Source organism: Pongo pygmaeus, chromosome 4 (assembly GCF_028885625.2).
Source record: "Pongo pygmaeus isolate AG05252 chromosome 4, NHGRI_mPonPyg2-v2.0_pri, whole genome shotgun sequence".
Lineage (NCBI taxonomy): Eukaryota > Metazoa > Chordata > Mammalia > Primates > Hominidae > Pongo > Pongo pygmaeus.
Genome location: NC_072377.2, coordinates 186,251,567 through 186,278,926, shown reverse-complemented (window position 1 = coordinate 186,278,926; position 27,360 = coordinate 186,251,567). Strand labels below are relative to the sequence as shown.

The 27,360-nt window shown below is 38.0% G+C and overlaps 1 protein-coding gene across 1 annotated transcript; it reads left to right on the top strand.

Moving 5' to 3' along the window:
- Positions 1 to 82: 82 nt before the first annotated feature.
- On the top strand, positions 83 to 27,354 carry LOC129036290 (uncharacterized). The gene is given in 5 exon segments (XM_063664589.1): positions 83 to 250; positions 26,628 to 26,962; positions 26,964 to 27,031; positions 27,034 to 27,104; positions 27,106 to 27,354. Coding segments are annotated over 5 exon segments (891 nt in total).
- The last annotated feature ends 6 nt before the right edge of the window (positions 27,355 to 27,360 follow it).

Below are 27,360 nucleotides of genomic sequence, written 5' to 3'. Positions count from 1 at the left end.
ATTCCCGATTCCAACCCTCCTTACGGCCTCCATAGGAGCAGCCCAAGGCCTTACCTTGCCTTTGTATGTGCTTCTCACTGGAATGGGAAGAGGCGGTCTTGCCTTTTCCTTTGAACGTTTCTTCTCATCTGAGCCCTTTCCTGTAAAGGAGATCTGCTGGAAAGCGGGCTGGTCAGTGGAGCACTGGATGGAGGAGCAGTGGAGATCGGCGTCTTCATTTCCCTTTCCCGTGTTGAAGCTCAAGGGAAAGGTGCGCTGTCTTATCCCTCTGCTACTTAAATTGTAGAGACCCTTCTCTACTATCTTACACGTCCAAATGCGGAGTGTGGGTCAGTCGGCTGGACCTGCCTTTTATAGGTCCCTCGGTTGGGCGTGGTTTACTCTTATTGGCTGAACAGGTTTCTCCTTCCTGCCACTCATTAGAGCCTCAATAAGAAAAGTTTCTTGCTGTAGTTCTACTGCGGACCTAGACACAGTTAAGGGACATTTTCAGGATCCTGTCATAGTGACAAGAAACAAAGAACCGGGAGCACAAGGATCAGAAGACCGGGGAATCATTTCTTCCGATTTCTGTCCCAGTTCCTACCTGGAAGGATTTATGATCCTGTTCACCTTTCAAGATACAGAATTAAACATACCTATATTGATACATGTTATATATTTTGCACAGAAGATAATTTATTATAGTGTTAAAATTATATACATAGATATTATAATTTCTCAAATGCTTGGAAACAACAAATGTCAAGATATGGTTGATTGTATTAGATCCATACATACATGATGAAATAAAACTGCAGAGAAAAAGTAAATACCAAATAAAATGGCCCTTCCTACCTAAAAAATGGGGAAGATAATTAGATCAAACGCACCAAAATTGAATTGATTAGATTAGAGCCGGATGTGACCTAATCAGCCCCTATTTCCTGAAGTAGCAAAAAGTCTAGGTGGAAAAACTTTCCCCCTTTCTCACCTGCCTTAGTCATCCTGGGAGCGCCACTGTGTTCTGTGGAATTTATTCAGCCTCCCTAGTAAAGATGGACCTGGTCCCAAACAGGTAACCCAACTGATCACAAGAAAAACAGCCTAGATTCTGAACATCAGCTCCTGTCTTCACACCGCAGACACCACCCGAATCCCATGAAAGCCCACGCTGTTTCTCAACATCCACCATCAAGACGTATTCCAGGGCAGCCTCTCAAAATTGCCTCAGTGAGACGTGCAAGGTGTGGTGGAGCTCCAGGTTCACAGCAGCTGCCTCATCCCTTCCTACTGCGGTGGAGTCTGCCTCAGCAGGTCGGAGCCCTCCAACTGCAGAAGGGTTAGTTCATGTCCCAGCAAGTGTCCCCTAAAAGGACCTTCTTGTCTCCCCCTTTGCTGAGGAAAGCATGCAGGAATGAGACCTTCTACGTTAGGGAGTACTCAGCCTCCAGTCCCAAATGACTTGATTGACTGATGAACCGATTCCCTGAGGAGGAGAAAGACGCGGGGAAGATACTGTGTTGGGTGAATCTGTTTTCCCAGCTGTGCTGTCTGTGCAAATAGTGGAACAAAAAAAAAAAAATTAGTGGTTGACAGACACTGCCTAGTGAAATTGTCTGAATTTAAATGGAACTTATCATAAAATCATCGTATATCATAATATCATATAAAATTTATTTGACATATAAATAAATTCTGATATACTATGCTATAAAATTGTATAAAATTTTATCAGGTAATTTTATAAGAAAGTTAAATTTTGTAGTAACATTAACATCTAAACATAATAGAAAGCTAGAAAAATTATCTGCTCTTCTTTAAATGACTGCTTTTTGGATAACTCTGTAAAGGTCTGAAGAGGGGTCTGCTACTTACTTGATAAGACTTCGACTTCTAAATCCTTGCTGTTTTTAAACAGTGCCCTCCCAAGATATGAGAATATTTTACTCTAAGAAAGCATGTTCATAGATACCATAATAGGAATTTTGTTCATTTTAGTTAATAAATTATTATAACATATATTTGTTATTAATAGTTTATGTACTACTACTCTCCCCTAAATTTTATTTTGAAATCTTTAGTGTAACAGTCTTCCTACCTTCCTTCCTTCCTTCCTTCCTTCCCTCCCTCCCTCCCCAATTTGGCCAGAAAGTGTTTAGGTTACACATAAACCATCATTGTAACAGTCTTCCTTCCTTCCTTCCTTCCTTCCTTCCTTCATTCCTTCCTTCCTTCCTTCCTTCTTTCCCTCCCTCCCTCCCTCCCCCTCCCCCAGTTTGGCCAGAAAGTGTTTAGGCCACACATAAACCATCATTGTAACTGCCTGCCCGCCCGCCCGCCCACCGGCCCTCCCTCCCTGCCTCCACAGTTTGGCCAGAAAGTGTTTAGGTTACACATAAACCATCATTGACTAGAGACTGTTCATCTGAATTTAGGTGATGCCCTATGTCTATTCACAGCATGTGTAGATATTTAAAATTACACTCAGCTTGGGAGAAAAGGACATTGAGTAGCGGGAAAAAGTCTCACCCACAGCTGTTATACAAATGTACAGACAAATGTCTGGAGAAGATAGTATGTTTTCAAATATTTTCATCTCTTTGTCAGTCTCTGCCAAATAGACCCTCAGAGACTCTCTCTGTCTCTTGGATGAACACTCTCCTGAGGGATTGGAGATATCCACAGTATGAGTTAACCACCCACTGCAGATTTAATAAATGTTCAAATACATGAGATTGAATGAAAAATAAAACACCTCAATCTGACTGTTCTTTTATGCTTTTCTCCCAGATGTGCACTGATCCATTATGTACAACAAACTTGGACTATAAATTCTTGCATTTATATATGCTGGGAGTTCTGTGAGTCAGACTTTGCCTGAATAATTTTAAGAGTATCTTGGGGGTAAAAGAGATGAAAAATTACATGTTCTTTTGGAGACTAGTATTGTATCAGTTATTATTACTGGACTTCATTCTCCTTCTACCAGTCTCTCCCCGTGACCACTTTTATTACACAATTGTTACTATTATTATTTAACTTTCTGAGTACTAAGTTTGTGCTATGGTGTAGTATGTGACACAAATAAGACATCCTTCCTTCTCGGAGTTTCCAATGTAAGTCATCAAGTTCAATATTTAGTCATTAGTGTTCTTTTATGTATACACATACAAGTACACACACTACACAAATACATATAAGTACAAATATAGATGTATCTATACCAATAAATTAAATAATTGCCAACTCATGCACTACTTCTCTGCCTAAAAAGGACAATTTTTTTAAAAAGCATATGACAAGTCTTTAATAGCAATTTTAAATCACAGAAACGATTTTTATATTTCTATTTTTTATACAGAATTCAAAGTAATTAAAGAATTTCATGATTTTTCTCTATAGATGGCCTTTGGTACTACTACCACATATTACCAAAGTGCCTCATCTATCGGACAGTCTCCTCTGATCGTTTAAAACTAGAAAACTGGACAACGCAAAGGCTTTAGCAGATAACTGAAGTGGACTGGTAAACTAATACACGTGAACTTCATAGAATTTAGATCTAGATTGAATGTCTATCAAGACTGTTAGAGGAGGAGTATTTGTATAATTGGTTAATAGACCAAGAAAAGACACCATTTGGTAGAGCTTTTACACATTAATTGGCTAGTACAGGGGCTCATGTGAGGTGTATGTGCCCAAAGGCATGTTTTATTTTCCTGGTAATTAGTAGGGTCAAATGGACTTTATTAAAACTAGTCTAAATGTCAGGCAAGCAAAGAGAAGTAGTGGGTCATACGGTTATAAGAGCAGATAGAGACAGAAAGTTGAGTCACTAGACTGGCAATCACAGAGCCAGACACTTGGTTTTATCTGAAAATAGTTTCCTGAATTCAGACCCAGTCCTGCCTGAGGCCGGAACTAAGACCCAGTTCTGTGAACGCAGAGACACTGTGCTCGGCTGCCCTAATTCCACCATAAGTTTGTGTCATATGCCCTCAATACTTACGGTAATTTAAAAAATGTCTGCTGTTCACAGCATAAGAATCCAAAAGAAGGAAAGCTGAGAGGTAGAGAAGGAAGGAGAAAAAATAAAAGGAAGGGGGGAAAGATGGAGGCAGGGAGGGGGAGACAGTTGCTGTAAGCAGGTAAGATGGGATATTAGAGTATCTGGAGGATCCGTCAAAGGGAATGACAATGTAAGATTAAAGCATGGAGATACAAATTTATTTTAATTACGCCAGTAATTTTGAACATACTCGTTATAAAATTTTGAAATAAATAAAAATAGTCTTCAAGATATTTTAAATAAACTTTATTTTTTAGAGCAGTTTTAGGTTCACAGTAAAATTGAACACAAAATCCAGAGAGTTTCCACAAATCCCCATCCACATGCATGCGTCTCCTCTCCCACAGTCCACATCGTGTAGCAGAATCTAAATTACCATGTGTCTCCTCTCCCACTGTCCACAACCTGTAGCGGAATCAAAATTTCCATGCGTCTCCCCTCCTACTGTTCACATCACAGAGTGGAATCCAAATTTGCATATGCGTCTCCTCTCCCACTGTCCACATCCTGTAGCAGAATCTAAATTTGTTCCAATCAGTGAAGCTACAATGACTAGTCTTGTCTTGTTAGGGATTTTTGCATACACACTCATGGGAGACATTGGTATGCAGTTTTCTTTTATTGTCATATCATTGTGCTGTTTTAATATTAGCCTCATTGAATGAGTTAGGAAGTATTCCCTCTGATTCTGTCTTCTGAAAAAGATTGTAAGGAATTGTTATAATATTTTTCATAAATGTTTGGTAGATTCTACCAGTGGACCCATCTGGGACTGGTACTTTATATTTAGGAAGGTTATTAATTATTGATAGTATTTCTTTAATACATAAGAGTTATTCTGACTAGCTATTACTTGTGTCAGAATCTAGCAAATTTAGATTCTGCTACACGATGTGGACAGTGGGAGGGGAGACGCATGCAAATACGTGTGTTTTCAAACTCATTGGCTGTCATCATTGAGACACTGAATTTTCACCATATTGTTTAATTTGCTGCTACTGAAAGTTATTATCTCTTCTGCAGATTCATTTTTTTAAAAGATTGACAATCTAGAAACAAAGCAGAATTTTACTTGATGTGGAATTAATAATCAGTTTTGGCTAGATTAATTAAATGCAGTATCTGTAAGACTTTCATTAAAATAAAAATTAAAATTAAATCATTAAAATTAAAAAATGTTGGGCAGGGCGCGGTGGCTCACGCCTGTAATCCCAGCACTTTGGGAGGCCGAGGTGGGCGGATCACGAGGTCAGGAGATCGAGACCATCCTAGTTAACACGGTGAAACCCTGTCTCTACTAAAAATACAAAAAAAAATATTAGCCAGGCGTGGTGGCGGGTGCCTGTAGTCCCGGCTATTCGGGACGCTGAGGCAGGAGAATGGCGTGAACCCAGGAGGCGGAGCTTGCAGTGAGCCGAGATCGCACCACTGCACTCCAGCCTGGGCGACACAGCGAGACTCCGTCTGAAAAATAAATAAATAAATAAATAAAAATTTTTTAAAAAAATGTTGAAGTCAGGCGGACTTATAAAGCTATCCTATAATTTATGTGTCCTTTTGTCAATTATTTCAAATATGTATTTAAGTATTGTAGCCTTTTTCCTACAAACATATTTTATATATATATATATATATCCAATATGTAAAACAAATAAAAAATGGAGTTTTTCTGATGAACACAGAAGAGGCAACTTGAAAGACACTTCCCCAGTTTCCTTCTCATATAACTTGACTGATCCTGCAACACCTCTACAGAATGTCATTGTTCCTTAGAACAGTACAAAACCCACCATCCTATTGTTGTTTCTGAACTGTACCCATTTCTTTATGTGCCTCTTTCTGAACCATTTTCTTATCAAGACTGATGGTTCTTTGTTACTAAATGAAAAGAATACACAAGAAAGAACCGCATTCCGCTGCTATTTGAATTTTCTTATGTTCATGCAATTGATGTATTGTGGGCGACCAGAAATCTGACTTTTCTTTTTGCTTTGCTGTACTAAGCCACCCACGCTTTAGCCTATGTAGAGCTGTGTTAAAAGAAAAACCTTAAATTTAACAGAATTTAATCAAGCAAAGAACGATTCACAAATTGGGCAGCCCCTGAACCAAAATACGTTCAGAGATGATCCAGTGCTGTCTCTGGGTCAAAGAAGATTCATGGGTAGAAAAAGGAGAGTGACAGAGAGAAAATGGAAGTGAAGTACCAAAACAGCCAGATGGATAACAATTTGGCTTTTGCCTTATTTTAACAGTTTTAACAGTCGGCCATCTTTGATTGGCTGAAACTCGGTGATTGGCAAAAGAGTAGATTACAGTCTGTTTATACATTCAGGTAGATATAATTCACTATGTACAAAGAAATCATTAGGCTGAATTTAAAATATGTAAGGAGGCAGCCTTAGGTTAAACTTAATTTAACAGTTGTATTAAGTTAGGCATCAAATCAGAATTAGCATTTTCTTCCTTTTACTTAGATTCTTCACTGTTGTATTATCAGTGTCTTTTGGTCTTTTCATCTACTTGTGTAAAACTCTGCGTTGATGCTTTAGTGCTCTCAGTATCTTCCCATGTTGTTGACATCCTGATCCTGATACTTTTAAGTAATATAAAAGGTGCTTTCTTGGATTTCAGGTGTCCTGAAAGAGGACACTGTCATCTTGCTCAACCATCATTGAGAATGCTTCAGGAAATGGCCTTTTGGTGTCCTGTCTTTACCTAGCACCCATTTCTCTTTCAGCAATTTAGTGTCCTGAAATAGCCAGATGCTGTTATTTACTCTATCCTTAAGCAGAAAAATATCTTTATTTTTAAATTATTTTTTATATATTAAAAAAATCCTAAAATACAAAAAATAATTTTTCAAGGTTTGCTTCAGTTTTCTTTTTTAACAAAATGATAGAGATACAGATAAGACTTACACATTCCATTCTTTCCTCTTAGAGATAGGCCTTTAATGATAGCCTCTTATTAAGATGGTGTGATACATTCCATTCATGTTTTCATACATTCGTACACATATGCATATTCCTCAAATATATATTATTGTTTTGTATGAGAAAAATGTTTGTAAATTGAATATATCCTGAAACATTTTTTATCTCAACATAATGCTTATGAAATTTTATCCATCTTATTTCATGTTTTTCTGTTTTATTCATTTTAACTACTGAATGAATTTTAAGTATTGACTATAGATAGAACGTCACTTTGAGGGATGGCATGCAAATATCAGTATCTCCAAACCTTTTCTCTTCAGTGGTTCAGTCTACTACAGTGCAATCTTCCGATCTCCTTCTGAGGGGGGTACCATTGTCAACTGTTCCTTGTAGGAACCTAGCAGTAACAGGAGACTAATAAAGTCTCTCCAATTAGTATGTAGAATTTCTACCCTTAACTTCCCTGATTTCTGTATATTACTCAGCTGTTGTTGCTGTCTTAGCGAACTCTTCTTATACGACATAAGATGTTTTCCAGGATAACAACCTCCAGCTGTCTGATTTCAGAGAGGTAGAAGCCTGGCAATATTAGATTAAGGACGCGTATAGAGGATTCCAGTTTCTTGAAACATTTTTTTTTTCTATTTGCATCACCTCCCATGGCACTACTTTATTTATTTATTTATTTATTTATTATTTTAATTTTTTAAAAAATTATTTTTTTTAGACGATTCTCACCCTGTCGCCCAGGCTGGAGTGCAGTGGTGCGATCTCTGCTCACTGCAACGTCCACCTCCCAGGTTCCAGCGATCCCGCACTTCAGCTTCCCGAGTAGCTGGGACCACAGGCATGCACCACCACACCTGGCTAATAGCACTTCTTTATAGAGATTTTTGCTAGGATAAATACAATTTTTGAGATATCTACATTGTAGGCAATCATCTTTTTAAATTTTTCATTCACAAATATTACTTCCAAAATGTAGCCGTCTCTTACCTACTACTAATTTTTCTCGTGTTTTCTCTGTCTGTATGGGTTTGTATTTTTAAATTGTTGCTATTATGACTATTGTTGTTATTGTTATTATTATTCATTTTCTATTAGCTAAGTGAAGGTTTTGGGGCAGTATGAAATAAATATGTCAAAGTTACCACATTCTTCTGTTATTATTTTTAATGGAAGATAATAAATTTTAATTTTTTCTTCAATGATTTTGATCTGTTCAGTTTTTTCTAATCACTTTACATAAATTTATAGGTTTGCTACTTAACATACTTTATTATTTTGTCCATTTTGGGTGGAGGGTGGGAATGAGGAGATTGAAGTACAAAGAAATTAAACACCTTGACTAGGGTCCTGTTGGCAATGGGATGAGGAGTTCGAACAAAACAATCTCCTCCAGAGCCCATGTGCTCAACCACTTACTTCCCTCCCTCCCTTGTTGCTACTGAGAGAATAACTCCTACTGAGAAAATGTCTTATGACACTTTTAAGACTAACTTTTAAGAAAATTTCAGAACAAATTATTGAATTTAGTAAAATATTGTACAAGATAGACTTACAGCTACTTTTAAAGTTCTAAGTTGTAAGACTTTGGAAACACTTGCTTTTATGCACTACAGAGAAAGAGCCCATTCCAGTTCCTCCTCTCTGCTTTGCAAACTCTCTGTTTTTTGCTCACTTTTCTCCTAATTACTGTAAATCCTCTCCCTGGCAAGATGCAGTTTCTCACTCTACACTATCACACACACATTAGCCTGGTGGTTACTTCTTACCTTGCTATAATCCCAGTGAACTAGAATTTCGATCTGATGTGATATGAAAGAAATGAGGAAGAAAAGAAAAATTTTAAAAAGCACATCATTATTTTTGGATACTACATCTGTCTGTTGCCAACTTAGAATTATGAAATATAATGAACATGTAAAGGTCTTGACTTGTATTTCTCAATTTATTCTTAAACTTCTTTATTCATCTTCTCTAATTGCAGTCCTTGATAACCTTGAGCAGCAAAAATGAAGAGAATGCAAACAGAAGGGCTGAGAGAAAAAACCTCTTCTAACCACTGCTCCTTAATTTCCCAGGATCCACATTCTCATCCTTACCATTCCTTTAATCATTTTCCTTTTATACACTTTATATGTTAATGGAGTCTTATGAACTCACTTGGAAATCGAATCACTATTTTTTAAGGAAATACATTTTTAGCTCAAAACTTCATTTTCAAACATAACCAGTTTGCAAGTTGAGAACAGATGACAGCTAAACAGATTGTAAACACACACATTCTGGATTTATTGTATTTATGTGGTGTAATCATCATCTTGCATCTAAGGTCCTGATATCTTGGAGGAAAAATGAAATATGAATTTGGAGATAAGAGATTATTGGTCTTGTATTTATATTACCTAAAACAACTCATGTAGAACTGGTAAGAAATCATGACTCAGAAGTTGCTTATGTTCACATAGAAGGGAAATGTGGGGTCAGGGCCCCCACACAGTCCCCACTGTGGTACTGCCTAGTGGAGCTGTGGGAAGAAAGCCACCCTCCTCCAGACCCCAGAATGGTAGATCTACTGACAGCTTGCACTGTGTTCCTAGAAAAGCTGCAGAAACTCAACCTAGGAGGGGGTCTGTATCCTGCAAAGCCACAGGGACAGAGTTGCCCAAGGTCCTGGGAGCCCACGTCTTTGCATCAGAGTGACCTGGATGTGAGACATGGGGTCAAAGAAGATCATTTTGGAGCTTCAAGAATTGACTGCCCCGCTGGATTTCAGATTTGCATGAGGCCCGTGACCTCTTTGCTTTGGCCAATTTCTCCCATTTGGAATGGGTGTATTTATCTAATACCTACACCGCCATTGTATCTAGGAAGTAAATAACTTGCTTTTAATTTTACAGGCTCATAGGCAGAAGAAATTTGCCTTGTCTCGGATTAGACTTTGGACTGTGGACTTTCGAGTCAATGCTGAAACGAGTTAAGACTTTAGGGGACTATTGGAAGGGCACGACTGTGTTTCAAAATGTGAGGACATGAGATTTGGGAGGGCCCAGGGGCAAAATGATATGGTTTGGCTGTGTCCCCACCCAAATCTCATCTTGAATTGTAGCTCCCATAATGCCCATGTGTCATGGGAGGGACCTGGTGGGGGGTAACTGAATCATGGGGGTGGGTTTTTCCCATGCTGTTCTCATGACAGTGAGTAAGTCTCAGGAGAGCTGATGGTTTTATAATGGGCAGTTCCTCTGCTCAAGCTCTCTTGCCTGCTACCATGTAAGACATGACTTTGCTTCTCCTTTGCCTCCTGCCATGATGGTAAGGCCTCCCCAGCCATGTGGAACTGTGAGTCAATTAAACCTGTTTCCTTTATAAATTACCCAGTCTTGGGTACATACTTATTAACAGTATGAGAAAGGACTAATACAACAGACAACCTACAGAATGGGAGAAATATTCACAAACTATTCATCCAACAAAGGACAAATATCCACAATTTACAAGGAAATTAAGTCAACAAGCAAGAAACCAATAACCCCATTAAAAAATGGTCAAAGAACATGAACAGACACACAAACAACCATCGAACATATGAAAAGATGCTAATCATCACTAATCATCAGAGAAATGCAAATCAAAACCATAATGAGATACAGTCTCATACCAGTCAGAATGACTTTTGGTTAAAAAGTCAAAAAATAACAGCTGCTGGTGGGGCTGCGGAGAAAAGGGAGTTCTTGTGCTGCAGAGAAAAGGGAGTTCTTGTACACTGTTGGTGGGAATGTGAATTAGTTCAGTCACTGTAGAAAGCAGTTTGCAGATTTCTTAAAGAACTCAGAGCTGAACTACCATGTGACCCAGCAACCCCATTACTGGATATACAACCAAAGGAAAATAGATTGTTCCACCGAAAAGATACATACACCCATACATTCATTGCAACACTAGTCACAATAGCAAAGACATGCAACCAAACCAAGTGCCCATCAACAGTGGATTGAATAAAGAAAATGTGGTACATATGCAACATGTAATACCACACAGCCATAAAGAAGAACAAAACTGTTATTTGTAGCAACATGGATGCAGCCAGAGGCCATTACCCTAAGAGAACTAAAGCAGAAACAGAAAACCAAATACCATGTATTCTCACTTATAAGTGGGAACTAACCATTGGATATACATGGTTATAAACGTGGGGACAACTGACGCTGGGGATACCAGAGGAGAGACTGAGAAACTACTTATTCCTGGGTGGTGGGTTCAATTATACTCCAAACCTGAGCATCACACGATGTATCTTTGTAACAAACCTGCACATGTACCCCTGGAATATAAAATAAAAGTTGAAATTTAAAAATAAAAGAATGAAAAATAAGAGGGGAACAGAGGTAACAAAAAATAATGAGTGCCCTTATAGGAAATTAAAATCTGATTTAAAAAAACTGTATTAATTAAAAATCATCATAATAAACTTTTGTTAAACTTCTTTTTTAAGTGTCATTTGGATCAGTGAATGAAGAATTATTAAATATTACTTTTAAAAATTCAATCATATATTTGAAATATATCATTATAATTTGAACTTACATTTAATATAAAAATAATTTCCAGATGGACACAACAGTTAACTGTAATCAAATAAAAATCAAATAACTCAAAGACAAATACTTGTTAAAATCTCATGGTGGAAAAATATTTAATAAATTAGAAAGTTTCAAGACATTTGCCCAGTAATTCCAATCTACATAAATTTAAAAAAAACAAATACTTCTGAGTGAAGATATTTATAAAATTTTAGAAGAAAATAATTAAAAGTAATGTAAATGCCTAATAATGAAGAAATGGCTAAATATATAGTACATTAATATGGTAAAATTGCATCAAATGTTATGTAACAATTAAAATGTATTTTGAAAAATGTTGAGTGAACAAAAGCATCTTTCTCATAAAATTATAAATGAATTAGTAAGAATTAAATCCAATTATTCTGTATGCTCTTCATTTTTTGCAAACAAAATAATACAAGTGTGTTTGGAAAAATATTGATATAACTATATAAATAACTACTTATTTGTCTTCATTTTATTCTGCAATAAACATTCATTATTAATATACTCCTAATATGAAGTAATGGTTATATTTTAAATTTAAAATAAACAATAAAACTTTATCAGTTTCAAATACCTTTCATATCTGTGGTTTCACATCCATGTATTTAGCCAACCACAGATAAAAAATATTTAGAAAAAAATTGTGTTCATACTTAATACGTACAGACTTTATTACTTAATACATGATAACAAATATTTACATAACATTTTCATTTTACTAGGTATTATAAATAGTCTAGGGATGATTTAAAGTGTGCACAGAAGTATGTGCATAGGTTATATGTAAATGTTACAGGGTTTCAGTGACTCTGGGAGCTTCTGGAACTGATTCCTACAGATACGGAGGGATGACTGTACTACAATCCTATCCACCTCTATCTAGTGCATTAGAATGATTCTCTCTGGTAGCACACTGAGTGCAATCTACCTTATAGTCTCTTAATGTTAATGTTTTACTTCCATTAAATTATAAGCTCATTATACTACTAGATATGTCATCTGAAGTTATGTTAATTTAAACATTTCTTTATAAAGTCCCAACATTCTATAGGAAGATTGGACAAGTCTGGCAGAATGATCTTACTACACACCCAATATTTTACTCTGTATTACAGTAGAGAGCAATTTATACCCTTCCCTCAGTCTTGGAACCTCTGGACAAACGTAACTTATGAACTAAATACCATGAGCTCCAGATCAGTCTCCAACTATTGATACTCATTGAGAACCTGGATACTGACATTTACTCTCAATAATGAAGAGTCATTAATGAAAAATAAATATAGAAATGTCTTCAAATGTTCAACAAAGTTGAAATACATGTAAGATTTGACAGATATTTCATATCCTTAATAGACTATTGCTTTGCTGTAGGAGAAGCAATAATCCTGGAACACAAAGCATTTATGATATGAAATGTAATATATGTTGGGATATCAAAATCAAGACAGCAATATTAGCAGAGAAGATAGATCAAAATAAAAATCAATAACATAGCACATAGGTAATGAATATAAAAATATGCCTAATTTCGGTTATTTAAAAAATAATGTACTTTCACATAAGAAAGAGTGAAGTATGATAACATGAAGATATATACTATGCTTAAGCAGTGCTCAAATCAAACATGTAAGAAGAGTCTTCAAATATTTGCTAAGTCCAATGTGACAAGGCTTTCATGGAATCTAATTTGGAAAAGATTAAGAAAACTCATTATTTAAGTTTAAATAAAAAGAATATATAACTGAACCAAAAGATCATAGCGCAAAGAAAGGGGGTCAGAAAAATAGGATAAACCTTACTTTAGATATTTAAGGGTTTTTTTATGAGTCACTTGAAAATTAGTATCTAGATTATTATTATTATTATTATCAATTATTATTATGTAACTTCAAAGTTTTCCCCACAAACTATTGGGTTGTTGTTGTTTACTTAAGAGTCTTAGGCAAAGATACATTTTCAAAGATCCAGTTTCTCCTTCTATGATAATCTTCCTCAGCCTTGATACATTGAGATTTGGCCTGGACATTTCTTTGCTCCGAGACGTTGTCTCATTCTTTGTTTATCTGCATCTCGGGTCTTTACCCACTAGATGCCACTGTCTCCTACCCCATCGTCGTGATAACCAAAAATGTCCAGGTTTACCTTGGGGGAGCAAAATCATCCCTGTGGAAAACTGCTAGCTGGTTTTATATACTTTTTTTTTTTTTTTTTTTTTTTTTTTTTTTTTGCGATGGAGTCTGGCTCTGTCACCCAGGCTGGAGTGCAGTGGCGCGATCTCGGCTCACTGCAACCTCCGCCTCCCGGGTTCACGCCATTCTCCTGCCTCAGCCTCCCGAGTAGCTGGGACTACAGGCGCCCGCCATCGTGCCTGGCTAATTTTTTGTATTTTTAGTAGAGACGGGGTTTCACCGTGTTAGCCAGGAAATTGGTAATATTAATAGTACCTATACCATAGATTTATTGCAAAAAATAAGCAAGATTAAACTATTACGTGGGTCATGGGGTTGTTGTGAAAATTAATTGTAACAAAGTTCCTAACAAATAGTAAATGCTCAAGAAACGTTCGTTATTATTATTTGACTTCAGCCCTATTTTATGCCGTAAAACAGTAATACTCAAGTTCTCTTCCAGTTCTTAAATTATATGATTATTTCAGATTATTTCTAATATATCTAATCAGGTTACATCTAATTCCCTATAAAATCAATTGAAACTTTTTCAGCAAAGATCACTGAAGTAAAATAAATACAGATCATAATTTTTAAATTGTCCTGTAGTCACAAATAGGAAAATGAAAATAGATGTATCTTATATGTAAGATAAAAGTATCTTATGGGAAAGGAAGAATATGTATATGTATTATTTACAATTTTTATAATAATATTTATAATTAAAAGCTGCATAAAAGCTATTAATAGTACTTATTTTTATACAGAGTAAGAAACTTTGAGACACTTCTACCCTTTTCTGTTCTATTTTTTTTGTTGCATATACATATATATACATAACTTAAAACTTTCTTATGGGGGCTTGCCAGAGCTTCTGTTTAACCTCCTCAATCATGATGAGCTGTCTTAATTCTGCCAGTTCACAAGAACAAAAGCCCTTGCTTGTGCTGAAAGCCATTAAAAATTGGAGAAATGGGTTGATGCAGTATTCCCAAGTGGGGTGTTTATATAGTGCCCAAAATCCAGAGAACCATAACAAACACTGTGATGCTTTTATATGTCAGCTGGTACAAAATGCAATAATTTACCATCTTGTCCTCTACCATGGAAGGTATCCTGAATTACTGAGGGCAACTGCAAACCTAAAATATTTACCAGTGAAAGGCCCTTGAGACTGTAGGTTTTATGTTTCAGATTATGGTTTATTGTTCACATTCCTGTACAAGAGTATCAGAAAATGACATTTCTTGCTCACTAGGGCTGATCAATCTGATATCATCAATACAGTGATCAATATTTTGGTCTTTGTAATTTTAAGACTATTAAGGTTACTTCAGGTCATATTATAACAAAGCACAATCGTAGCCCTGGGCAAGACAGCAAATATGTTCTGTGGTCTACCCTGGTGAATGAAAATACCTTTTATCTGTTTTCATGAAAGTGCTATTTGTCAGATCATAGATGCAAAACCAAGAGTAGAAGCTGCGCTGAGCTGTTAAAATAAAGATACTACATAATATCAATACACAGCAGATGCATTTGGAATTATCAGTTGCTGACATTTACATGATTCTCCCATCATCCTCCAGATTCAAAATTTCGCATGGGTCATTCCAGTACATTAAATGGGGATGTGCTAGGGACTTTTGACACCTGCAGCCCTTTTATCTTTGAGAATGTTATTATTGCTGCCATCTTATTTGTTGCTGATTTTCTATTTTCATTACTGGGCAGACAGTTTTCATTAGAGAATGTGATGGTTAATTTTATGTTAACCATTTATGTTTTATTTTACCATTTCCCATTCCATTTTATGTTTTATTACTTTTATTTTTTTACTGGTTTATGGGGTACCCAGAAAACTGTGAGATTGATTTTGGAGGAACCTGGCATTTGAATGAGTACACTGAGTAAAGATGATCTGCCCTTAGCAGTGTGGGCAGGCATCATGCAATCTTTGAAGGCCAGAAAATCAAAATGGCAAAGGAAAGGAAAACTGCTTCCTCTTCTATAACAGCAATATCCATCTTCTCTTCTTCTGAGGAGCTCCAGTTTTTGAGCCTTTGCATGCCAGGACTTACACCATTGACTCTTCTGGTTCTTAGTCTTCAGACTCATTGAATTACACCACTGGCTTTCCTGGTTCTCGAGCTGGCAGATGGCATAGCATGGGGCTTTTTGTCTTCCATATTGTGTGAGCCAATTTCCGCAACAAATTGTCTTTATTTATCTCTTTTGGTCTCTCTCTCTGTCTCTATCCTTCTGTCTCTCTGTGCGTGTGTGTGTGTGTGTGTGTGTGTGTGTGTGTGTGTGTGTATCACTGATTCTGTTTCTATGAAAAGTGCTGCCTAATACAGGAACTTTTGCTTGTTCTTCCCTACCATAACTGATCTTACTCTACATTTCAACAAAGCAATGCAATTTCTGTAAGTTGCTATGTACATCCATTTCAATTATGTCCTCGATGAAAAGGGCAATGAACACAGGGTAGTTTAACAAATCCATTAGACTAATGTGAGAGAAAGATGGACCAGAAAGCCATTTATCAGCTGATCGCTGAAAATTCCAATTATAATAGGTATCTTAATGGCATTTTTGTGTACCCTGGTATCAGTGTCATCTAAGCCCTGGTATTTAAAAGTTCTTGAAAGATCTGGTGCAACTATCACTAATTATAATAGCTTTAGAACATCTTTGGAGGTGGTTTTGGAAAGTAATTATTATATAATTTAGGCAAAAGTATGGATGTAAATGTGCCATGCAAATACTAATCCTACATGGTGTGCCCATATTAATATTAGATAAAGTGGTCTTCAAAACAGGAGTACTGCCAAAGATAAAGGTGTCAAGTCATAATCAAAAAAGACCAGTTCATAAAATTAACAATCTTAAATGGGTGAACCTAATGAAACTTCAAAATGTGTGAAACAGACATCAACAGAGTAAAGGTGATGATAACCAGATCTACTTTTCAAATGTCTGTGGAACATTAATCAACATAGATCAAATACTGGACCATAAAATAATTCCTATTAAATATAAAAGAAATTAAATCATAGACAGTTTGTGCTCTGAGAAAAACAGGACTAAATTAAAAATCAATAACAAAAATATGTTCAGAAAAACCTAAATATTTGGCAATTGAGCAAATAACTTTTAAATAACAATGGATCTAGAAATAATTCTCAGATCTATATTTAAATTTTTTAATTGTGTTAAAATTTTAACAATTTTAAGTATAAAATTCAGTAGCATTAAGTACATTCCTAGTGTTGTACAACCAGCATCTCCATTTCTATCACAAAAAGAAATAAAGTACCCTTAAACAGTAACTCACCATTACTTCCTCTCCCCAGTCTCTGGTAAACACTAATCTTCATTCTGTCTTCACAGATTTGCCTGTTGTAGATATTTCATATCAGCAGAATCATACAACATTTGTCCTTTCATGTCTGGCTTACTTCACTCAGCATTATGTTTCCAAGTTTCACCCATGTTGCATGTATCAGAACTTCATCCCCTTTAATGGCTGAATAATATTCTATTATTTATGTATTATATTTTGTGTATCCATTCATTTGTTGATGGACAAGGGTTGTCTCTGCCTTTTGGCTATAGCGAATAATGCTGCAATTAACTTTGGTGTAAAAATATCTGTTCAAGATCCTGCTGTCAACTTTTTTGTATATAACACCTATGAGTGGAATTTCTGGGTCTCTGTGTGATTTTGTGAGGAACCACCAAACCGTTTTCCACGGCGACTGCAGCATTTTCTATTCCTAGCAGCCAATTCAGAAAGGCTCCAATTTCTCCACCTCCTTAGCAACATTTATTTTTTGTGCGGTTGTTATGAAAGCCATACTAGTGGATGCAAAGTGGCATCTCATTTTGGTTTTGTTTTGCATTTTATTAATGAATAATGGTGTTGAGCATCTTTTCTTGTCCTTATTAGACATTTGTTTATCTTCTTTGGAGAAATGCCTATTCAAGCCCTTTGCCTATTTTTTAATTGGGATGTTAGAAATTCTGTTGTTGAGTTTTGAGATATTAAGCTTTTATCAGATACACATTTTGCTTTTATCAGATACATATTTTCTCACAAACTATGGGTTGTCTTTTCACTTCCTTGATAGTGTCCTTTGATGCATAAAAGTTTTTGATTAAATCTAATTTATGTATTTTTTCTTTTGTTATCTGTGCTTTTCTGTCATATTTCAAAAAACACTTAAGACTCAAAGGTCATGAAGGTTTCCCTGTGTGTTTTCTTCTAAGAGTTACATATTTTAGTCCTTACATTTAAGTCTTTTGTTAATTTAGAGTTAATTTTTGTATATAGTGCAAGGCAAGGGTCTAACTTCTCTCCTGTGCACTGATACCCAGCTGTTGAAGACACTGTTCTTTCCTCCATTGACTGGTCTTGGCCCCCTTGTTGAACAGTCATTGATCATATATGTGAAGACTAATTTCTAGGATCTCAATTCTATTCCATTGGTCTAAATGTCTATTGGTCTTATGCCAGTAAAACACTCTCTTGATTACTGTAGATTTGTAGCATGTTGTGAATCTGGAAAATGTGAGTTTTCCAATGTTCTTTTTCAAGGTTGTTTTGTCTATGTCAGATCTTTTGAATTTTTGTATGAATTTTAGAATGAGTTTCTCTGTTTCTGCAAAAAATGTCTTTGGGGTTTTGATGGCATTGTATTGAATCTATAGATTACTATAGATGGTATTGTCATCTTAACAATATTGTCTCACTATCCATGAACACAGAATATCTTTCCAGTTATTTCAACTCTCTTTAGTTTCTTTCAGCAGTTTTGTGTATACCACCATAGTTAGATTGATGCCTGAATATCTCATTTCTGGATGCTATTATAAATGGGATTTTAAAATGTTTTGATAGTTCATTACAACTATATAGAAATATAACTAATTTGCATATGTTTGTCTTGCATCCTGCCTCTTTTATTAGTTCTAATGGGTTTTGTGTTTTCTTTGGAGCTTCATACATATAAGATAATGTGTAGATACAATTTTACTTCTATTTTTTATTTCTAATTTAGATGCCTTTTATTTCTTTGTCTTGCCTAATTTCTCTGGCTAGAACTGCCAGTGCTATGTTGAATAGAAGTGGCAAATGCACCATCCTTGTCTTGTTCTAGATGTTAGGGAAACAGCTTTCAGTGTTTCATCATTGAGCATGATATTAACTGTCAGTTTTTTAAATATCCCATTGTCATATTGCAGAAGTTCCCTTCTATGCCTAGTTTATTGAGTATTTTTATCATAAACAGGTGTTGTATTTAATCAATGTTTTTTCTGCATCAATTGAAATAATCATGTGCTTATTCATTTTACTGTTATAGTATATTACACTGACTTTTTTTTTTTTTTTTTTTTTTTTGAAATGGAGTTTCTCTCTTGTTGCCCAGACTGGAGTGCAATGGTGTGATCTTGGCTTTGGTATCAGGATAATGCTGTTATCAAAAAGTGAATTAGCAAGTATTCCTTCTTCATACATTTTGTCGGAAGAGTTTGGGAAGAAATAGTATTAATTCTTTAAATGTTAGGTAGACTCACCAGTTAATGAAGCTATTTGGTCATAAATCTTTCTTTGTTAAATTGCTTTCAATTACTAATTCAATCTCCTTGTCTGTTATAGGTGTATTCAGATTTTCTCTTTCTTCTTGAGCCATTTTGGTAGTTTGCGTCTTTCTAGCGATTCATCCATTTCATCCAGGGCACCTAATTTGTTGTTAGACAGTTGTTCACAGTATAGTCCTATAATCCTTTTTTATTTCTGTAAAGTCGGTAGTAATGGTGCCACTTTCATTTATGATTTTAATACTGAGTCTTCCATCTTTTGCTCAGTCAATACAGTGAAAGGTTTGATCTTTAAAAGAATCAACTTTTAGCTATGTTTATTTCTTCTACTGCTTTTCAACCTTCTATTTTATTGATTTATGCTCTAGTCTTTATTATTTCTTTCGTTCTTCTAGCTTTGGAGTTAGTCTTTTTTTGTTTTTTCTACTGCCCTTAGGTATAGAGTGAAGTTACTGATTTGAGATTTTTTCTTAAATGTAGTTGTTTATATCCATACATTTTCCTTTGAATTCTACTTTCACTGTATTCAATAAGTTTTGGTATGTTTTGTTTTTATTTTAATTTGTTTCAAGATGTTTTATAATTTCACTTGTGGTTTATTCCTTCACTCACTGGTAGTTTAAGAGTGTATTGTGTAATTTCCACATGTTTGTCAATTTTCCAGTTTTTATTTTTTATGTATCTGTTGTTTCTTCCATTGTGATTGTAAATTATATTTTGTATGATTTCAAGCTTTTAAAAACGATTAGGGGTTTCTTGCAAGATGGCCGAATAGGAACAGCTCCGGTCTATAGCTCCCAGCGCGAGCGACGCAGAAGACGGGTGATTTCTGCATTTCCATCTGAGGTACCGTGTTCATCTCACTAGGGAGTGCCAGACAGTGGGCGCAGGTCAGTGGGTGAGTGCACCGTGCGCCAGCCGAAGCAGGGGCGAGGCATTGCCTCACTCGGGAAGCGCAAGGGGTCAGGGAGTTCCCTTTCCAGGGGTGACAGACGGCACCTGGAAAATCGGGCCACTCCCACCCGAATACTGTGCTTTTCCGATGGGCTTAGGAAACGGTGCCCCAGGAGAGTATAGCCCGCACCTGGCTCAGAGGGTCCTACGCCCACGGAGTCTCGCTGATTGCTAGCACAGCAGTCTGAGATCAAACAGCAAGTCGGCAGCGAGGCTGGGGGAGGGGCGCCCGCCATTGCCCAGGCTCACTTAGGTAAACAAAGCAGCCGGGAAGCTTGAACTGGGTGGAGCCCACCACAGCTCAAAGAGGCCTGCCTGCCTCTGTAGGCTCCACCTCTGGGGGCAGGGCACAGACAAACAAAAAGACAGCAGTAACCTCTGCAGACTTAAATGTCCCTGTCTGACAGCTTTGAGGAGAGCAGTGGTTCTCCCAGCACGCAGCTGGAGATCTGAGAACGGGCTGACTGCCTCAAGTGGGTCCCTGACCCCTGACCCCCGAGCAGCCTAACTGGGAGGCACCACCCAGCAGGGGCAGACTGACACCTCACACGGCCGGCCAGGTACTCCAACAGACCTGCAGCTGAGGGTCCTGTCTGTTAGAAGGAAAACTAACAGAAAGGACATCCACACCAAAAACCCACCTGTACATCACCATCATCAAAGACCAAAAGTAGATAAAACCACAAAGATGGGGAAAAAACAGAGCAGAAAAACTGGAAACTCTAAAAAGCAGAGTACCTCTCCTCCTCCAAAGGAACGCAGTTCCTCACCAGCAACGGAACAAAGCTGGATGGAGAATGACTTTGACGAGCTGAGAGAAGAAGGCTTCAGACGATCAAATTACTCCGAGCTACGGGAGGATATTCAAACCAAAGGCAAAGAAGTTGAAAACTTTGAAAAAAATTTAGAAGAATGTATAACTAGAATAACCAATACAGAGAAGTGCTTAAAGGAGCTGATGGAGCTGAAAACCAAGGCTCGAGAATTACGTGAAGAATGCAGAAGCCTCAGGAGCCGATGCGATCAAATGGAAGAAAGGGTATCAGCCCTGGAAGACGAAATGAATGAAATGAAGAGAGAAGGGAAGTTTAGAGAAAAAAGAATAAAAAGAAACGAGCAAACCTCCAAGAAATGTGGGACTATGTGAAAAGACCAAATCTACATCTGATTGGTGTACCTGAAAGTGATGGGGAGAATGGAAACAAGTTGGAAAACACTCTGCAGGATATAATCCAGGAGAACTTCCCCAATCTAGCAAGGCAGGCCAACATTCAGATTCAGGAAATACAGAGAACGCCACAAAGATACTCCTCGAGAAGAGCAACTCCAAGACACATAATTGTCAGATTCACCAAAGTTGAAATGAAGGAAAAAATGTTAAGGGCAGCCAGAGAGAAAGGTCGGGTTACCATCAAAGGGAAGCCCATCAGACTAACAGCGGATCTCTCGGCAGAAACCCTACAAGCCAGAAGAGAGTGGGGGCCAATATTCAACATTCTTAAAGAAAAGAATTTTCAACCCAGAATTTCATATCCTGCCAAACTAAGCTTCATAAGTGAAGGAGAAATAAAATACTTTACAGACAAGCAAATGCTGAGAGATTTTGTCACCACCAGGCCTGCCCTAAAAGAGCTCCTGAAGGAAGCGCTAAACATGGAAAGGCACAACCGGTACCAGCCACTGCAAAATCATACCGAAATGTAAAGACCATCGAGACTAGGAAGAGACTGCATCAACTAACGAGCAAAATAACCAGCTAACATCATAATGACAGGATCAGATTCACACATAACAATATTAACTTTAAATGTAAATGGACTAAATGCTCCAATTAAAAGACACAGACTGGCAAATTGGATAAAGACTCAAGACCCATCAGTGTGCTGTATTCAGGAAACCCATCTCACGTGCAGAGACACACATAGGCTCAGAATAAAAGGATCGAGGAAGATCTACCAAGCAAATGGAAAACAAAAAAAGGCAGGGGTTGCAATCCTAGTCTCTGATAAAACAGACTTTAAACCAACAAAGATCAAAAGAGACAAAGAAGGCCATTACATAATGGTAAAGGGATTAATTCAACAAGAAGAGCTAACTATCCTAAATATATATGCACCCAATACAGGAGCACCCAGATTCATAAGGCAAGTCCTGAGTGACCTACAAAGAGACTTAGACTCCCACACATTAATAATGGGAGACTTTAACACCCCACTGTCAACATTAGACAGATCAACGAGACAGAAAGTCAACAAGGATATCCAGGAATTTAACTCAGCTCTGCACCAAGCGGACCTAATAGACATCTACAGAACTCTCCACCCCAAATCAACAGAATATACATTTTTTTCAGCACCACACCACACCTATTCCAAAATTGACCATATCCTTGGAAGTAAAGCTCTCCTCAATAAATGTAAAAGAACGGAAATTATAACAAACTATCTCTCAGATCACAGTGCAATCAAGCTAGAACTCAGGATTAAGAATCTCACTGAAAACCGCTCAACTACGTGGAAACTGAACAACCTGCTCCTGAATGACTACTGGGTACATAACGAAATGAAGGCAGAAATAAAGATGTTCTTTGAAACCAACGAGAACCAAGACACAACATACCAGAATCTCTGGGATGCATTCAAAGCAGTGTGTAGAGGGAAATTTATAGCACTAAATGCCCACAAGAGAAAGCAGGAAAGATCCAAAATTGACACCCTAACATCACAATTAAAAGAACTAGAAAAGCAAGAGCAAACACATTCAAAAGCTAGCAGAAGGCAAGAAATAACTAAAATCAGAGCAGAACTGAAGGAAATAGAGACACAAAAAACCCTTCAAAAAATCAATGAATCCAGGAGCTGGTTTTTTGAAAGGATCAACAAAATTGATAGACCGCTAGAAAGATTAATAAAGAAAAAAAGAGAGAAGAATCAAATAGATGCAATAAAAAATGATAAAGGGGATATCACCACTGATCCCACAGAAATACAAACTACCATCAGAGAATATTACAAACACCTCTACGCAAATAAACTAGAAAATCTAGAAGAAATGGATAAATTCCTCAACACATACACCCTCCCAAGACTAAACCAGGAAGAAGTTGAATCTCTGACTAGACCAATAACAGGAGCTGAAATTGTGGCAATAATCAATAGCTTACCAACCAAAAAAAGTCCAGGACCAGATGGGTTCACAGCCGAATTCTACCAGAGGTACAAGGAGGAGCTGGTACCATTCCTTCTGAAACTATTCCAATCAATAGAAAACCAGGGAATCCTCCCTAACTCATTTTATGAGGCCAGCATCATCCTGATACCAAAGCCTGGCAGAGACACAACAAAAAAAGAGAATTTTAGACCAATATCCTTGATGAACATTGATGCAAAAATCCTCAATAAAATACTGGCAAACAGAATCCAGCAGCACATCAAAAAGCTTATCCACCATGATCAAGTGGGCTTCATCCCTGGGATGCAAGGCTGGTTCAATATACGCAAATCAATAAATGTAATCCAGCATATAAACAGAACCAAAGACAAAAACCACATGATTATCTCAATAGATGCAGAAAAGGCCTTTGACAAAATTCAGCAACCCTTCATGCTAAAAACTCTCAATAAATTAGGTATTGATGGGACGTATCTCAAAATAATAAGAGCTATTTATGACAAACCCACAGCCAATATCATACTGAATGGGCAAAAACTGGAAGCATTCCCTTTGAAAACTGGCACAAGACAGGGATGTCCTCTCTCACCACTTCTATTCAACATAGTGTTGGAAGTTCTGGCCAGGGCAATTAGGCAAGAGAAGGAAATCAAGGGTATTCAATTAGGAAAAGAGGAAGTCAAATTGTCCCTGTTTGCAGATGACATGATAGTATATCTAGAAAACCCCATTGTCTCAGCCCAAAATCTCCTTAAGCTGATAAGCAACTTCAGCAAAGTCTCAGGATACAAAATCAATGTACAAAAATCACAAGCATTCTTATACATCAATAACAGACAAACAGAGAGCCAAATCATGAGTGAACTCCCATTCACAATTGCTTCAAATAGAATAAAATACCTAGGAATCCAACTTACTAGGGATGTGAAGGACCTCTTCAAGGAGAACTACAAACCACTGCTCAAGGAAATAAAAGAGGATACAAACAAATGGAAGAACATTCCATGCTCATGGGTAGGAAGAATCAATATCATGAAAATGGCCATCCTTCCCAAGGTAATTTACAGATTCAATGCCATCCCCATCAAGTTACCAATGACTTTCTTCACAGAATTGGAAAAAACTACTTTAAAGTTCATATGGAACCAAAAAAGAGCCCGCATTGCCAAGTCAATCCTAAGCCAAAAGAACAAAGCTGGAGGCATCACACTACCTGACTTCAAACTATACTACAAGGCTACAGTAACCAAAACAGCATGGTACTGGTACCAAAACAGAGATATAGATCAATGGAACAGAACAGAGCCGTCAGAAATAATGCCACATATCTACAACTATCTGATCTTTGATAAACCTGACAAAAACAAGAAATGGGGAAAGGATTCCCTATTTAACAAATGGTGCTGGGAAAACTGGCTAGCCATATGTAGAAAGCTGAAACTGGATCCCTTCCTTACACCTTATACAAAAATCAATTCAAGATGGATTAAAGACTTAAATGTTAGACCTAAAACCATAAAAACCCTAGAAGAAAACCTAGGCATTACCATTCAGGACATAGGCATGGGCAAGGACTTCATGTCTAAAACACCAAAAGCAATGGCAATAAAAGCCAAAATTGACAAATGGGATCTAATTAAACTCAAGAGCTTCTGCACAGCAAAGGAAACTACCATCAGAGCGAACAGGCAACCTACAAAATGGGAGAAAATTTTCGCAACCTACTCATCTGACAAAGGGCTAATATCCAGAATCTACAATGAACTCCAACAAATTTACAAGAAAAAAACAAACAACCCCATCAAAAAGTGGGCGAAGGACATGAACAGACACTTCTCAAAAGAAGACATTTATGCAGCCAAAAAACACATGAAAAAATGCTCACCATCACTGACCATCAGACAAATGCAAATCAAAACCACAATGAGATACCATCTCACACCAGTTAGAATGGCAATCATTAAAAAGTCAGGAAACAACAGGTGCTGGAGAGGATGTGGAGAAATAGGAACACTTTTACACTGTTGGTGGGACTGTAAACTAGTTCAACCCTTGTGGAAGTCAGTGTGGCGATTCCTCAGGGATCTAGAACTAGAAATTCCATTTGACCCAGCCATCCCATTACTGGATATATACCCAAAGGACTATAAATCATGCTGCTATAAAGACACATGCACACGTATGTTTATTGCAGCATTATTCACAATAGCAAAGACTTGGAACCAACCCAAATGTCCAACAATGATAGACTGGATTAAGAAAATGTGGCACATATACACCATGGAATACTATGCAGCCACAAAAAGTGATGAGTTCATGTCCTTTGTAGGGACATGGATGAAATTGGAAATCATCATTCTCAGTAAACTATCGCAAGAACAAAAAACCAAACACCGCATATTCTCACTCATAGGTGGGAATTGAACAATGAGAACACATGGACACAGGAAGGGGAACATCACACTTCGGGGACTGTTGTGGGGTGGGGGGAGGGGGGAGGGATAGCAATGGGAGATATACCTAATGCTAGATGACGAGTTGGTGGGTGCAGCGCACCAGCATGGCACATGTATACATATGTAACTTACCTGCACGTTGCGCACATGTACCATAGAGCCTAAAGTATAATAATAATAATAATAATAAAGAAAAAAATGATTAGGACATATTTTGTGGACGAAGATATGGCCTATCCTAGAGAAAGTTCCATATCCACTTGAAAAGAATGTATATTCTGCTGTTGTTGGGTGGACTGTTCTGAATATGTGTATTAGCTCTAAATGGCTTATACTGTTGTTCAAGTCTTCCATTTCTCATCAACCTTCTATCTGGTTTTTCTATCCATTAATTAAAATGAGGTATTGAAGTGTCCAACTACTACTATAAAACTGTGGGGTTATCCTTTCGATACTGTTAATTTTTTTCAGCTTTACTGAGGTGTAATAGAGAAATAAAAATTCTACATATTCAAGGTGTACAGTGTGATGTGTTTATATCTATATGCACATTCTGAAATGATTACCAAAATGGAGTCAATTAACATGTTAATTACCTCACATAATAGTTACCTTTTTGTGTGCATGCGTGGGATAAGAAAACTTAACTCCATCCCTGGTGACTGCAGAGTGGCCATTCCAGCTGCTCCAGGCTCCCGCAGAGGGGGAGCGGGGTGGGTGGCACCACCAGGGGGGCCCACAGGCCTGGTAAGCACGCATGCCGGAGCCCACCCCGACCATGCTCCGCCGCCTGGGCGCCCAAGCTGCAGTCGCCCTCTGTGTGCACGCAGCAGCCGCCTGGCAACTCCCGAGCCCGCCCGCACTCCCAACATCTCAGAACCGGGGCCAGATGTCCCAGTGGCTGCGGCCAAGCCAGGCGGTCGGCCCTGGGGCTGCTGCACAGGGGCGGGAACCCGCCCTCAGCCCCATTCCCGCTGGCTGCAGAGGGCCCCTAGCTAGCGGTCCGCCGAGCGGGGGCAGGGCCTGGCAGGCTCTCAGGCCAGGTGCACTCGCGATCCAGAGGCCGCCCAAGCTGCAGGCGCCCTGTGCCTGAGGGCGGGAACTGGCCCTCAGCCCCATCCCCGGTGGCTGCGGAGGGCCCCTGCCAGCGGCCCCGATCTCACTTCTGAGGAGGAGCGGGGCGGAGGTCAGGGCCAGGCGGGCCCTCAGGCCGGGCGTGTTGCGCACCTGCGATTCCGGGAAGTCCGGGGCGAGCCCAGGAGAACCCGCAAGCCAGCGGCGCGGCACCCGAGCTGCAGCCGCCCCCTGCCGGCCGCGCGGGCTTCGGAGCGGCTTCCGGAGTCCTGGCGGGCGCTGAGCTGCAGGCGCGCGCCTAACGGGGCTCACTCGGTCTGAGAGGTC